This window comes from Erigeron canadensis, chromosome 9 (assembly GCF_010389155.1).
Source record: "Erigeron canadensis isolate Cc75 chromosome 9, C_canadensis_v1, whole genome shotgun sequence".
Taxonomy (NCBI): Eukaryota; Viridiplantae; Streptophyta; class Magnoliopsida; order Asterales; family Asteraceae; genus Erigeron; species Erigeron canadensis.
In genome coordinates this window covers 37,464,452-37,479,683 of record NC_057769.1, presented here as the reverse complement: position 1 = coordinate 37,479,683, position 15,232 = coordinate 37,464,452, and the positions used below count along the sequence as shown (strand labels likewise).

General features: G+C 31.8%; 2 protein-coding genes across 2 annotated transcripts; one reads left to right on the top strand and one right to left on the bottom strand.

Annotated features, from left to right (window-relative positions):
- Positions 1-325: 325 nt before the first annotated feature.
- On the bottom strand, positions 326-1,597 carry LOC122582322 (ethylene-responsive transcription factor WIN1-like). The gene is made up of 2 exons (XM_043754689.1): positions 1,466-1,597; positions 326-1,178 (listed from the first exon to the last, which is right to left on the bottom strand). The coding sequence occupies exons 1-2, from the start codon at positions 1,546-1,548 to the stop codon at positions 638-640; spliced, it is 624 nt and encodes a 207-aa protein (XP_043610624.1). The 5' UTR covers positions 1,549-1,597; the 3' UTR covers positions 326-637.
- Positions 1,598-6,347: 4,750 nt separating this feature from the next.
- Positions 6,348-9,992, top strand: LOC122581904 (phospholipase D alpha 1-like). Its single transcript, XM_043754221.1, has 4 exons — positions 6,348-6,440; positions 7,356-7,424; positions 7,515-9,366; positions 9,482-9,992. The coding sequence occupies exons 1-4, from the start codon at positions 6,348-6,350 to the stop codon at positions 9,913-9,915; spliced, it is 2,448 nt and encodes an 815-aa protein (XP_043610156.1). The 3' UTR covers positions 9,916-9,992.
- Positions 9,993-15,232: the final 5,240 nt, after the last annotated feature.

The following is a 15,232-nucleotide window of genomic DNA, read 5'->3' as shown; positions in this document are numbered from 1 at the left end:
TATACTTTCTTTAGTGATTTTATCTAGTTTAGTGAATGTGTCTTACTCAACTAATATTTTCTTTCTCTGTCTCAACCGAAGACCATCAATCTATATACGGGAATATGGGATTTCCATAAATGACATAATATATCTCACTTTTTAAGTTTAACACATCATAAGAAATAAAATGTAGAGGAAATCTCTCAAGCTTCCACTTATTTGGTTACTAAAAATAATATAGTACATTGACAAGTCAAAATCGTATCATATGATTTGGTAATAATCAAGGGAGCCTTTTGTACTTTATGATAAAAGCTAATAGGCTTATTTTGTGAAACAATAATAACGACAAACTTTACATATATATCTTATCTTTTTACAATATACATTTAATAAGTGTCAACTAGAAAAACACTTTACGTATGGATAAATGTTTCCCCACATTCACGCCTAGCTTCCATGAATTTTTTCTTATAGCTATATATATAGATATATACTTTCACTAATTGAAATCATGCAAAATGATTGAATTATTCAACTTAATAAATAATTAATCAAGGAAGAAAAATCTTGTAGCAATATATTCCATAATAAAAATGAAGCAAGCTAGGGGCTTATAATTTTGTGTGTCTAGCTTGGTCGTCATATATATAGACTAATTGTTACTACTGTTATTGACTATACATAGTGAAGGTGGACTTGAATTCCAATTAAGCAATTCTTCTATCATTTGCATGACAAGTTTGTTTTCTTCATCTATTTCTTGATCATTAACTAAAGTAGCAACCGGAGACAAGGACGTTTCCTTGATTGCTGCGGACGTAGTCGTCCCTGCTTCTTTTCTGTTGGCGCCATTACTAAGCTCGACCTTCATGACCCATCCGGAACCAGACCCTTTTCCGGGGCGCTTTTGCCACACACCAAAGTGAGAGTTATCACTATCAAGACGTAAACAGGTAAGGGAAGGGGATGGATCTTTGCAACATTTACGTAGCTTGGCGGCAAGAGTGGCCGCGGGAATCTGATCATCAGCATCCGCTGACGTTGATAGTGAGTTGTCGGCGGATAGGATCATCTTGTTTCTTGCTGGGAAATTAGTCTTGGCACTTTGTCCATTCATCAAAATGGCTGCTTGATCATATGCTTTGGCGGCTGCTTCTGCTGTCTCAAATGTTCCAAGCCATATCCTTCTCTTTCTAAATACATAATTAATACCAATTAATTACGAGTATTATATATATATGAAAATAGCCAGCTAGCTAGGAGTATCAATTACTTCACTAAATTCCAACAGATCGATATCATATATATATGTATATGTATGTATGTTGTACTTGAACACTTTTTTGTTTTTAATTTTGACATGATCGAATTGAACAATGCATGCAAACCACATTCATAAAAATAAATTACAATATATAAAAATGATACGATATAGAATGGCATATTATATAGATATAGAAAGTAAAACGGTAGAACTTACAAGAGGGGATGTCTGATCTCAGAGACCCAAGACCCCCACTGTCTTTGCCTGACACCTCTGAACTTCTTATTAGATTGTACCATGATGGATGTGTGTTTAATTCTGGTTTCACTGACACAACATTATATATATATAGATAGAAATGATAGTCGCTCATCATACGTAAATAAGTCGATCTTACATAAATGTAACAAGCTAGCTAGGGTCTCATTTAATGTGTGGGTATTCCAATTAAGCCACGACTTGCATGTGTATGCCTATACGTACGTATATGTAAATACTTTTTTTTGATGTTATTTTTGCTGCAAAAAAAAGGTATGACTACATATATGTTCAATAAATAAATTATTAAAATAAAACTTAAAATGATTTATAGCTAGGATACCTAGAGAATGATATATATATCGATCGACTATAGATCGAAGAGGTAATTAGCTAGGGGCTGGGCCAACATATATACGTGTCGTGCAGATCGGTTGTGGGGTGCCAAATTGCATGGCAAGTCCAAAATCAAGTCATTTACTCCGTATATACATACAAATTACTCGTATTATTTTAAACTTGCACTAGCTAATAAGTCCGGTTTAAATCCGGGTATTTTTAATAAAGCTTTTGCTAATATTGACTTGATCTTTGTGTAATTTGCATAAACTTGATAATTGATAATGATTAATGAGTTAGTGTTATCACTTCTACAAAACTAACCATCTTTTATATTTAATTTGAAAGAAAAAAGATATATTTTATTATATACACATTAAATAGACAAATTTTCAAATTCAAAAAAATTAAGGTTAAAAATTAAATAGGAAATATTAAAAAATATTATTTAAAATACAAAACATTTCATGATGTCATGAGCTTGTAAAAGGCAAATAAAAATGAGTGTTGAACTGACACATTGGTTTTCTTCTAAAAATAGTTTATGTAAACAATCTTGTTTTATTAATATAATATATATATATATATATATATATAAGAGTTTCTTTAGTTTTTAAATTTCAACAACGTATAATTTACTTATAGTCAAATGCTAGAATGGTCCCCGTGGTTTGCTACTTTTTGCAACGGAAATTCCTCTCTTGATTTTTTAACAACAATGATCCCAAAAGACATGTTTCAGTTACAACGAAAGTCCATATCTAATGATTTGTTAATTAGTGTCATTTAGCTCCCCATGTGAGTGGCACGCAAGGAGTATTAATATCTTTCCACCCCTTTATTGCAAAGACATAACTGGAACAAACAAAATGAAACACCCCTTACTAATTATAGATTTCAGTTAAAAAATTTATGCATTTTCATATGATCTCAAAATATCTAAGTTTCTTGAACCACGAATTCAAATGATTTTATATAGTTTTTAGGTTTTTTTTAAATCAGTAATCTAGATGCATTAAATAGTTGTATATACAAGTTTTTTATGTATGTAAAGTATAGCCTTTTTGTTAACATTTTTGTTTATATATATATAGGGGTTGGGTATTGTAAAACAAGTATTAAAGTAAAACAAATAGGATAAGATCTTAACCCTTATATTATGGTTAAATTGATGCACGAAGATTCACGAAACAATTGATGTACTATGATTTATTTGATGCACGATGATTATCACTATAGAAAAACCTATTGTTTTATTTGTTTTACATTAATACTTGTTTTATTTTACCTAAAACCTATATATATATATATATATATATATACACATTATTTTTTATCTCTAAAGATATTAACCATACAGGTGCAATAAAAGACCTTTCATTGATCCTTGTTTTGTAGGACTTCAAGTCCTAACCCCCAAAAGTCATGGAACTAATAATTAAAATTTGTTATCAATGGGAACTATTTTGTGTGTTTATAATTGTGAAAGCAATTTGCAATAAAAGTTTTCACCTACATGGCCTTGATAACCACCATGAGTTTATGTCGTCATAGACCATTTAAGCTAGCTAGGACCTCATCAAGTCTGGTGTCCCTGCTTATTATCCACCATTAATATTGTAATAAAAATATGACTTTGTGTTATTGGACTACATTGAACATCATGCTTGGTGATAAATTTTTCAATATTTCGAAGATAATTTTTTTTTTAAAGTTTCTTCAATAAAACAAAAAATAAAAGAATGATTTTTGGAGGCAATATGTTGTATGAGAAGGTAATATTGATAATATTGATAAGGGGATGGTAATATAAGGCTGTCGGGTAACTAAGCTTAGGTGTGGAATATTCGCATACTAATTTTTAAATCCGTAAAATTAATGAGGCTCAAACATTTATTCATGAAACAAAAAATACTAAAAAAATTAATATATGTGAGGTGTTTTACACCCAAGCTTAGATGTCGGACAACCTTAAATTCACTTTTTTTAATTTATAATGACAAAACTAATAATAAGTCACTATAATCGATTTTTCGTGTGTGGTATAAATTCTTTGGATATATAATTTAACGAAAAGGAATAAGCAAAAAACTTATTACACACGCATTAATTAGTTTTTTTAGAACAAAAGTAATATACGAAAGTTGTAAAAGTTTATAGGGGTATTATTATCGTCAAAATACATTATACAAGTTAAGTAAGAGTATGTCACACAACCGAAGAAAAAAAATTTCTAGCAAGCCTCAAAGAATGAACAATAAGAAAACATTTATTTATTTTATTTATCTATACTATATTATAAAGCATTTTGCCCCTTTTTATCTCAAAGGATGATTTAATTACTTAAATTACCATTTCTTTATTCACTAATTTAAACATCTCTACCTAAGATACTTATAATACCCTTAAATCGCAACCACTCAAATTTTTTATCTCTTACATAAATTATTTTATTCCTCTAATTTATTCAAAATATTTTATCTCAAAAAGCGTATATCGATAAATTATAAAAATTGCATGGGTGTTCTTAGAATTTCATGCTCTTCCATTAGAGATGTCATTCGATATATTTTCGACGAATTTTTAAATCCGAGTACGGAGCTCTTACAGCTAAGGCATTTGGCTATCACACTCTATGACTTATCACCTCCTAGGACCTATCACCCCACCATCTCACCGCCGCATTGTGCAGGTATTATTGCTCGTATAATGTAAAAAGTGAAATATACATTTAATTCAAGGCAAATATGTATTTCATCAATTTGAATAGAAATTCAATGATGCATATATATGGGCTATGGAGTGGTAAAGTGTACTACAAGCTTCGTGTTTCAAAGTTACTCATTTTTTATGAAATAAGTATTTATATTCTTATTTAATTTGCTATTCACTTTCAAAAATAAAATATCAAAACTTTACAAAAATATATTGTTTTAACAAGACATAAGTTAAACGAACTTATATTTTGGACTATTCTTACTTTTAATGTATTTCTGCCGGTTCATATAATCATATAGTCATATGAGTATATGTTTTCATACATAAGCCTTGATTATTTATCTACGTTGTTGATCACGGTGAAGGGTATACTCTGGTGAGGAAGCGATACCCGGTTGGGTGGTTAGAAAAGTATTGACCATGGTGTCTATGTCCCTCTCACCTTCTTACATATTATTTAATAAAATTTAAATTTTAATTGAAGTTTAAAAAGAAAACTGAATAAAAAACAAAGGCGTGAACGGATTATGAGAGCAAATACGAGAAATAGTGAAGAGAGATAAATAAATAAAAAGTAGAGAGAAATAAAGAGGGGTGGTGAGGTACTTTCGGGTTCCCACACTAGGTCACCTTTATTTTTTTGACAGATGCCGAGTATATTATAACGGGGGTCTAAACTATGTTGTCTTAATCTAGATCCATGCTAGAAATCTTATCACGTAATATCCCAAAGGAGGAAAAAATTCTTATTAGTTCACCCGATAAGACACGATGATTATAAAGGTAAACCTCGTCTTTTAGGATTTGAACTCAGATCTTTCTAAATCCAAGCTTCTATTGGATTTTTTTTTTTATATAAAAATCACAGGTTATCAACTCTATGACACCAGGGCCACCTTATGACTATGATTTGATAGATAATGTAAATATTTTTTTACTTTATCTTTTATGATAATGATAATTTTAATGTCACTCGATGACAAAGTTCTAAACGGAGTCAAATGTAGATTATGACGTATCATTTAGCGCTTTAAATTTCCCCCCTCTCCCTTCACATACTCTTATTTGGTTGCAATTAATGTTTGAGTATCGTCGTTTTGTTATTAAGTTTGTATAGTTGTCCTTCCAACAAAAAGTTTTTATAATTATATATTGAAGTTTGGGGTTGATCAATGAAAGTGATGAGAATATACATCGAGATCTAAAAGTTATGCGTAAGAAACACACCCATATTCCATAAAAAGTTCTAACATAATGAGATTTTTCTGCTTAAAATTACCATTTGAAAATTTGTGACATTGATGACTTAAAACTATGCATCAAATATATCCAGCCTAATAAAAAATTTTTTTTAAAGGAATATAAAATTGGGAAACCAGAATTATAAGTGGGTAGTTGCCATTAAAGGATTACAATGCAATACCCTTTGAAGATGTTTTGTAGGGACCAAAACTTACATCCGAGTACATCCATGAACGAAGTTTTGTTGGAGTTTAAGTAATGTAACACTTATACAAAAAGATATCTCTTTCTTCCCAATTACCAAAAAGAATCACTCATTGGCAATTTGGCATCATTGAATGAATAAATACTAGCAGCCCATATGCTCATTTCTAAAATCATTTCCTAAGAAGCTAGGTTGGTTTGCTTCATATATTCTTATTTAATTAATTCAATTATGTTATATAACATCTAAAATGTATAATGTACTTTAAAAAAATCTCATGATTTTATGATTAACTATTTTTTTTTAATTATTATTATAGTTTATTGAAGGTGACTAATGGCTCAACATGTGCTCCATGGGACAATTCATGCAACTATTTTCGAGGTCGACAGGTTACATAATGGATGGGATTTTAAAGACTGCTTCAAGGTACATTTTTCTTCCCTGAATAATATTGGTCTATTTCTTAGTAACTTTAATCCTTTAGTTTTTTATTCCATTTTAACATTCTGTATATGAAAGTCATTTTTTCTCAATTCTAACTCCTGTTTCTATCCATACATATAACCATTAACATCTAACATTTACCATTTAATGTTAAAAAAAATCCCTAACAAGTAAGGTAGAAATATACTTATACGTATATATTATAACTTGTCTTTCCTATTTTATATGATAAAATAATTCTTGTAATTAATCTTAATTAACTATGAAAATAGTTATAGGAATTTTATATATTTTAACCTTTTTCCTTATATACATATACTTAACATCCTATACCCATTAGTCCCTTTACTAATTTTAGTGATTGGGCTGTATTTCCAATTAGCCCAAACTTAGCCGCTTTATTGGATACCCAAAGGAATGAGAGAAGTCCAACCAAAGGATTAATTCTATGCATTATCAGTTGAATTACTTGTCTTGTTTCGATAGCATTACGAAGATTACCTTTTTATTTTACTTAAATGAGAAAAAATTATGTTAGTTCTACTTTCTCGATTATAATGATACATCATTTTTAATTCTTGATTCTAAAAAGAATAAAAAAAATTCAATCTAACAATATATGTATTTTTTCATATTTTTCTTTCAAACCTATACTTGTTGTCAAATTCAATCACAAACAAAAAACACCCTAAGTTATAACATTTTTTTTTTTAATTTATATGAAAAATACGTATGGTGAGGCCGCCTTAGTGGTCACGTGACCTAATTTTTTTATATGAGATTTTAAATTCAAACCTCGCTGATCAAGAAACATTTTAGGCTTAGTGGTCACCTGGACCTAAGTTAAATAATTCCCTTATTTATGTTATTTTTAATGTTTAATTTCATTCCATGGAGCCAACGAGTCAAGGAAAAGGAAAAAAGATACTATCTCAGGTGAAAAGGATGATACTTTGTCGCCCTGAGGTAATTAATATCATCATTTCAACTTGTAATACTCGAAACCAAATTATGAATATTAAAATTTTGACCAAATAAAATTAAATTTTATGTTAGGTTGTTGGTTCAAAAATATATGCAACTATCGACTTGGAAAAAGCAAGGGTTGCAAGGACTAGAGTGATTGAAAAGGAGCCAACCAATCCTCGTTGGGACGAGTCGTTTCACATATATTGTGCACACAATGTTTCAAACATTATATTCACGCTTAAAGATGGTAACCGGCCGGTTGGGGCGTATCTAATCGGGCGAGCTTACCTCCCCGTCGCGGAGGTCATCAACGAGAATGAAGTGGAACGATGGCTCAAGATATTAGACAAAAAAGGTAACCCGATACAAGGAGGTTCGACGATCCATGTGAAGTTGAAATACGTTAGTGTGGCGAGAGATAGTCATTGGTCACAAGGGATTAAAAGTCCTAAATTTGGAGGCATACCTTATACTTTTTTTAGACAAAGGGAAGGTTGTAAAGTCACATTGTACCCCGACGCCCATGTTTCCGATGATTACATTACATCGTATCTCGTTTCCGAAGGGTATTATGAGCCGCAAAGATGTTGGGAGGATGTCTTTGACGCGATTAGTGACGCGAAACATTTGATCTACATAACCGGGTGGTCAGTTTACACCAAAATAACGTTGATTCGAGACCCTAGGAGGCCTAAACCGGGCGGAGAAGTGACATTAGGTGAATTACTGAAGCGAAAAGCGGACGATGGTGTGAACGTGTTAATGCTTGTTTGGGACGATAGGACATCCGTCGAGGATTTTAAGAAAGACGGATTAATGGCGACGCACGATCAAGAAACGGACGATTATTTCCGTGGCACGAAGGTACATTGTGTTCTATGTCCTCGTGAACCCGATAATAAAAACACTTATGTTCAAGGGATTCAAGTGGCTACAATGTTTACTCATCATCAGAAGGCGATTGTCACGGACAGCGACAATCCCGGGGATGCGTCGGGAAAGAGACAGATCCTCGGGTTTGTTGGGGGTATTGATCTTTGCGACGGAAGGTACGACACTCATGACCATTCTTTGTTTCGGACCTTGAAAGATATTCATCATGATGATTTTCACCAGCCAAACTTCCGGGGAGCCTCCATCGCAAGAGGCGGTCCACGAGAACCGTGGCACGACATACATTGCAAACTTGAAGGCCCGATCGCGTGGGATGTATTGTATAATTTTGAACAAAGGTGGAATAAACAAGTTGGAGCTGGGTTTGTGTTTACATTACCCGAGCTTGACGAATTCATATCTCACCCTGTGCCGGTTAGTCCATCGGATGATTCGTGGAACGTGCAGCTGTTTCGATCGATCGATGGTGGTGCGGTGTCGGGGTTCCCCGGGGAAGCATCTATGGCCGGGCTTGTTACCGGAAAAGATAATGTGATTGATCGTAGCATCCAAGATGCGTATATTAACGCCATACGACGAGCGAAAAACTTCATCTACATTGAGAATCAGTACTTTGTTGGCAGCTCTTATAATTGGAAAACAAGTGAAGATTTCAAAAATGAGGACATCGGGGCTTTAAATCTCATCCCAAGGGAGCTCTCACTTAAAATAGTGAGTAAGATAAGAGCAAATGAGAGATTTTGCGTGTACATTGTCATCCCAATGTGGCCTGAAGGGATCCCAGAAAGTGGATCCGTTCAGGCCATTTTAGATTGGCAAAAAAGAACCATGGAAATGATGTATAAAGACATCGCTTCCGAGATTCGTGCCAAAGGGATCGAAGCAGACCCTCGGGACTATCTGACATTTTTTTGCCTAGGGAATCGTGAAACCAAGAAACCCGGTGAGTATGAACCGCCAGAGAAACCCGAGCCTGATTCTGATTATAGTAGAGCCCAAGAATCGCGACGCTTCATGATTTACGTTCATGCTAAAATGATGATCGGTAAGTAGTAGTACATTACGTACTACTATGATTTTTGTCTATAATTTACAATCTAAAAACCATTTGATCAAATTCGCTTTGTGATGATTTTTTTTTTTTGGAAATTTGCTTGTAGTCGACGACGAATATATAATAATTGGGTCAGCAAACATCAATCAAAGATCAATGGATGGGGCTCGAGACACAGAGATTGCAATAGGTGCCTACCAACCAAACCAGATTGCTGGTCAATGGGCACCCAGAGGTGCAATATATGGGTTCAGGAGAGCATTGTGGCTAGAACATCTTTCTTACGTACATGATTCTTTTCGCCATCCAGAAAGCCTAGAATGTGTTCGCAAAGTAAACGCTAAGGCAGATGGAAACTGGAACTTGTATTCGAGCCCGACCTTTGATCAGGATCTTCCAGGACATTTGCTTCGTTATCCGGTGGCTATCTCAGACGGTGGAGACGTTACGACTTTGCCGGGGTTTGAGTTCTTCCCGGACACAAAGGCACGGGTTTTGGGGACTAGATCTGTCACTTTACCTCCTATTCTAACCACCTAGTACTAACTCATTGTAACATATATATTACTTGTGACTTATTTGAACATAGCTAGCAAGCATTCGTAACTTATATCCAACATGTGTTGTCATACATGACCGGCACTATAAAAATAGGTGTTTGTAAAATAACTTGTTATGTTAATTTAACATGAATAGCACATTAAATTTCCCAAAACGTTGAACCAAATAACCATTTAGGTGTTCAAATTGAGCATGTTAGAAAAAGAAAGTCAATTAACTCCAAAAGAAGATCTAATGGGTTTGGGCCTAGTTGTTTATGAGCTTTCCCACATAGTAGGTGGGCATAAAGATGGGTAGGATTACAATGGAAAGTGCAAACAGTATGAAAGATTTCTGGCAATGGATAAAAAAAGTAACTTAACGAAAATGATTTAGGAATAACTTAACGAAAAAAAGTAGTTAAAGGTAAGAAACATAAAAAAAAATTACGGGGAGTCTTAAAATAAAACATCCTTAAAACAGATTTCAAACCATCCAAGTAAAGTTGTTTGTGTCGGAGGATAAGAGCTAATTAAATAGTGGAATTTTTGTGCAGTAGAACTACTCTATTCATATATGGAGATGGAAAAATGTCAAGTTAATGCACCATTAATTGATGGGACACTTGGCTATGTGAGCGCTTGAGCTTCCAAAGTGCATCACTAAAACAACTCACCATATATCATAAACTTGACCGAAATTTATTACTCCCTCCGTCTCATTTTAGTTGTTATGTTGATTAACTTTGACTGTAAATAACTTTGTTTGTACTATATAGTAGTTGATGAAACTTATATGAACGAAAAGTACATTAAAAACACAATCCATTCATATATTTTATATCAAGTGTTACATGACACAAACAAAGTTATTTATGGTCAAAGTTAGTCAACATGAAAATTAAAATGGAACGGAGGAAATAATACACCAACTAACTAATCCGGATACATTATATAAAATTATTGAAATTAGTCAGCAACAATTTAAAATCATACGGAGTGAACATATTATTTTATTGACTATGAGTATAATATATGAAGGTAAGTAATTGCAGTTATGGCGGAAGTCCACATGGTTTCAGAAACATGTTCATATATATTGGGATGGCTGCTTATTTTTATTTTTTTCAATTATAAAAGTTACAGGTAGTTATATATAATAAAAAAAATAATAATAATAACCGATGAGAAAAAACCCTTCTCTTTTATAAGTTAAAAAAAAATTGTCCTTCTTTTTTAAAGAATAGATTATAATATTCAGTTTATCTCTTGATATGGGTCTCAATGGGAGTATATTTTATATTGACTTTGCTAAGTGTATAAGTTTGATTTCGTCATTTCACAAGGAGTTAAAATAACAGGGGATAACTTAAATGATATTAACATCATTTTTGTTAGATGATGTAGCTCTCACAAATCATAAATTCATGAGAAACTTTTTGACATGTGTAAAAATTGATGTTAGTAAGTATGTGAGGGAACATCATCTAACAAAGATAATGTTAACATCGTATATTATTTTCCCAAAATAATAAGCCTTTATTGTCCATCATTTCAATTTATTCTAGAAAGCTTCAGGATATTGAGCCATGGAAGTTGGATATGATGTTCTACATGTGTTATTTGAAGCAAACTCAATATCGCTAATTGTAAGAAATAAACAATAATGTTAATAGATAAGCTAACTACCTAATATTTTTATTTGGTACCACTTTTTTAATTTTTGTTTATGTAGTCAAATTCAACTTGTTCCATTACTTACGTGCAATGAGTTGTTACAAATTTTTAACTTGTACCATCATGAAAGACCAAAGTAATGGTTTGATCCAATATCTTTGGATAATAGCTGATACTATGGTGAAAGATTTAGACCTTAAGTTTGGTGATCAAAATAATCGAATTACTCCTTTTTTGAAATGGGTTGTTACGGCCTAACTAAACATCTAACACATTAGTTAACACTTTTTTGAAAGCTAACAGAGGGTCTAAACTATGTTGTTTTAATCGGGTCTACTCTAGGGAGTCACCTCACCCAATACCTAATATGAAGAAAAACCCTCTAATATACTCACACTCTTAAATTAAAGAAAGGATTAACGGCCTAAAAATTTTTCTAATATTATTAAAATTTGACATGTGTATTCTACTCATTATCTTAATTCATCTCCTCTCCTCATTTTTTCATGTGACATGATCTTGTGATTTGGAGGATTTTTAGGCTACCTTTTTTAGAATGGTTAATGATTTCCCTTATATCATTGTTGTACATTGTTCATTTTTCCTAAATTTATTACTGTGCCGGACTATTTTGTTACAAACTCCTTTATCTGTTTAAACTAAGAAAGACAATGGCCGTCTAATTAAAGATTGATGTACGGGAGAATGCCTATTATCACATTAGGTATGAAACTGGATTCGTCCTCCATCAACCTCAAGTACATTATTGTTCTATCTCCAGTCATTGTTGTCCCATATTGCTCATCTCAATCTTACTAACTCAACCAACTCGTGAATGTCCAGTCTGGTCACTACCAGTTAAATCAATGAGGCTCACTCTTAAACAAGCTGCTCTCGGACCCAAAAACTGGGTCTTTCCCTAGAATAAGGTCGCACCCATCAAAGTTAATGTCATGAATTGGCACCTGGAACTAAATAGACTCCCCACAACCAATTTGTTGTTAAAATGCAACATACCTGTTTCCTCATCTACTTGTTCCCTGTGCAACAACAATGATACAACTCTTCATCTGGATCTCAACTGCCCCTTTGCTGATCAACTTTGGACCTTCTTTCAATTATAGACCAATTAAGCTTCATGTAACGAAGCCAAGCTGAAGACCTTAGCATTGATCACCGATCGAGGAAATTGATTAACCTAATTATCCTAGTTGGATTATCTGGAATACCAGAACAAGCATATATATCTTCTCGAATAAAACCCCGTCTCTCCGTTATCGGCAAAAGAACTCAAGACATTGAGCTTTTGGTGGCAATTGAATAGAGGCTTAAAACTCGGATTAGATTGGTCAAAATGGTGTAACTTCAACTTTTAATTGTATTGTTATCTTATTTAGGTTTCTTATTTCCCATCTTTATACTCTTAGTTTCTAGCTAATTTTTCACTTACTAAAATATGAATGTTCACAAAATAAAGAGAAAATGTAGAACCAAACTGATAAATTGCAATTGACAATTTGAAAGAAAGGTTGTGTGAATCAAAGCTCTAAAATCTTAGGCTAAAAAAATTCTGCACAACTAATATATGTGACTGTTAGGCATTAAATTTGGATGAAAATCTATCAAATTCTAATTTTTAATACGTCAAAAGCATGAGGCCAATTATTTATTTTAAATGTTAAAAAATTAACAATCCATGCTCACTTTTCCATATATGTGATCGATATATGATTTCTAGGCATTAAAATATGTTTTTAATGGTGTGAAACAGAAGTTATAGACGTTGAATGCTTGAGATTCTCTAAAGTTGCAGGTAACTTTATTAGTAAAGTTGTGAATTTTGATATTTGGATTAAAATCAATAATCAAAATCAAAAATTGATATTTAGATCTTAATTTTGATTTTAATCCAAAGGCCAAAATCACTACAACTTTATTGGTAAAGTTAGTATTAACTTTAAATAATCTTTTTCCTTTTCGTTTAGTCATTTATTTACTTGATGTTTATTTTATTCCAGTATGTGTATACTGTATATATAATGTGCTTAAATTCATCTACTTTGTATCACTTGATTATTATGTTCAAGATGCTTGTTGGTCATAGTGGGCAACATAGTTAATTCATTATTCACCAGCATAATTGAACATTTGAACATATATACAATAACAAAGAAACTATATTACTTAAAACTCGTATATGCTAGTTGCAAGTTGCAACCTTGTATTTTGGAGGTAAAATTCCTTTAAAATTTATTTATTACGAGTATAAAAGAAAAAAATATTTTGTTAATAACAGTTCTTAAGGTTGTCAATAAAAATTAATTGGATGCGTTAAAATATGTATCTTACTGTTAGGGCCATAATTATTATTTTTTTTAAAAAATGAAGATAAAGATAATTGATCCTATTCGTAAGTTTTGAGGTGGAAGTGATGGGAAGCCATTTCGCACTAATGGCGGAAGTTCACATGGACAAGTAAGTGTTCACATTTACTCTATTATTCATTCGTTACTATTTATTAACACATTTACTCTATTATTCATTTATTACTATTTTTAATAAAGTTGGGTTTTAATTTAGAGGATATTCTTATTTATCTATGTTTGGTAGAATATATATACTTTTTAGATTTTTTCTTTCTACAAGTGTATATTATTGCTGCAACATTTCCTAATTTCGATAAGGAATAAGGTATTTTTGTATTTTAAATTTAATATCAATGTTCCACTTTTTTATTTGTTTATACTAAGTCATAAGGTGCTTACAAATTATCATTTCATTTTATTATAAATATATGGGTAAACTAGCTTATTCTTATACAAATACACCATGTATATGTTACATAAAAATTAGAACTATACAACACTTCTAGCGTAGTCATATGTGAGGATTAAGTAATCGTATATTTTTACCTTTTATAAGGGAAAGAGTAGAGTGTAGAGTTAATCATGTAATACATGAGATAGCTTTCGGTAACATGTATGTTTGATTTGTAATATACTCAAAAGTTATAACTATTGCCAAATATTTGAAATATATTAATTAGCATAAACTAGAAAATAAGCAATCTTTATTGATCATCATATAGTGATCTTTTATAACTCAAGGGAAATTGAAAATGTATATATTACGAAATGAATATAACATTTTATGCCATGATATCCTATATACCCCCAATACAAAAATGTTTTACATCATGGCAATCACCACAACTTTTCCTCGATCATTCTACATTACTCGTATTATCATCTTTCTTAATGGAAAGAAAGATATATTAAAATTGGATTTCTTGCAAAATACTAGACTACTGCACAAAGGCTACAAACAGTGCAATTACAAATATGACATACAATCTAGAAACGAAACAATCAAATTGATCCTAAGTATATCTTGAGACTAAAACCGCGAGAAATATAATAATGCTAATTTAATATTACTTGTATTATTAAATGACTTTTTTTTTTTGCAACTTTAATTAATTGAGAGTATTGAATCTCTACTATTATGCAAAGTACTATGTGTCTTTTTTTTTTTAAAGGTAAGTAATATGTGTCTTAATATTAATTTTTTTTAAAAACACGAATCTATTAAATCTTATTATAACACCCTTTGTCACATGTAATTATTATAGAAAGAGAAAT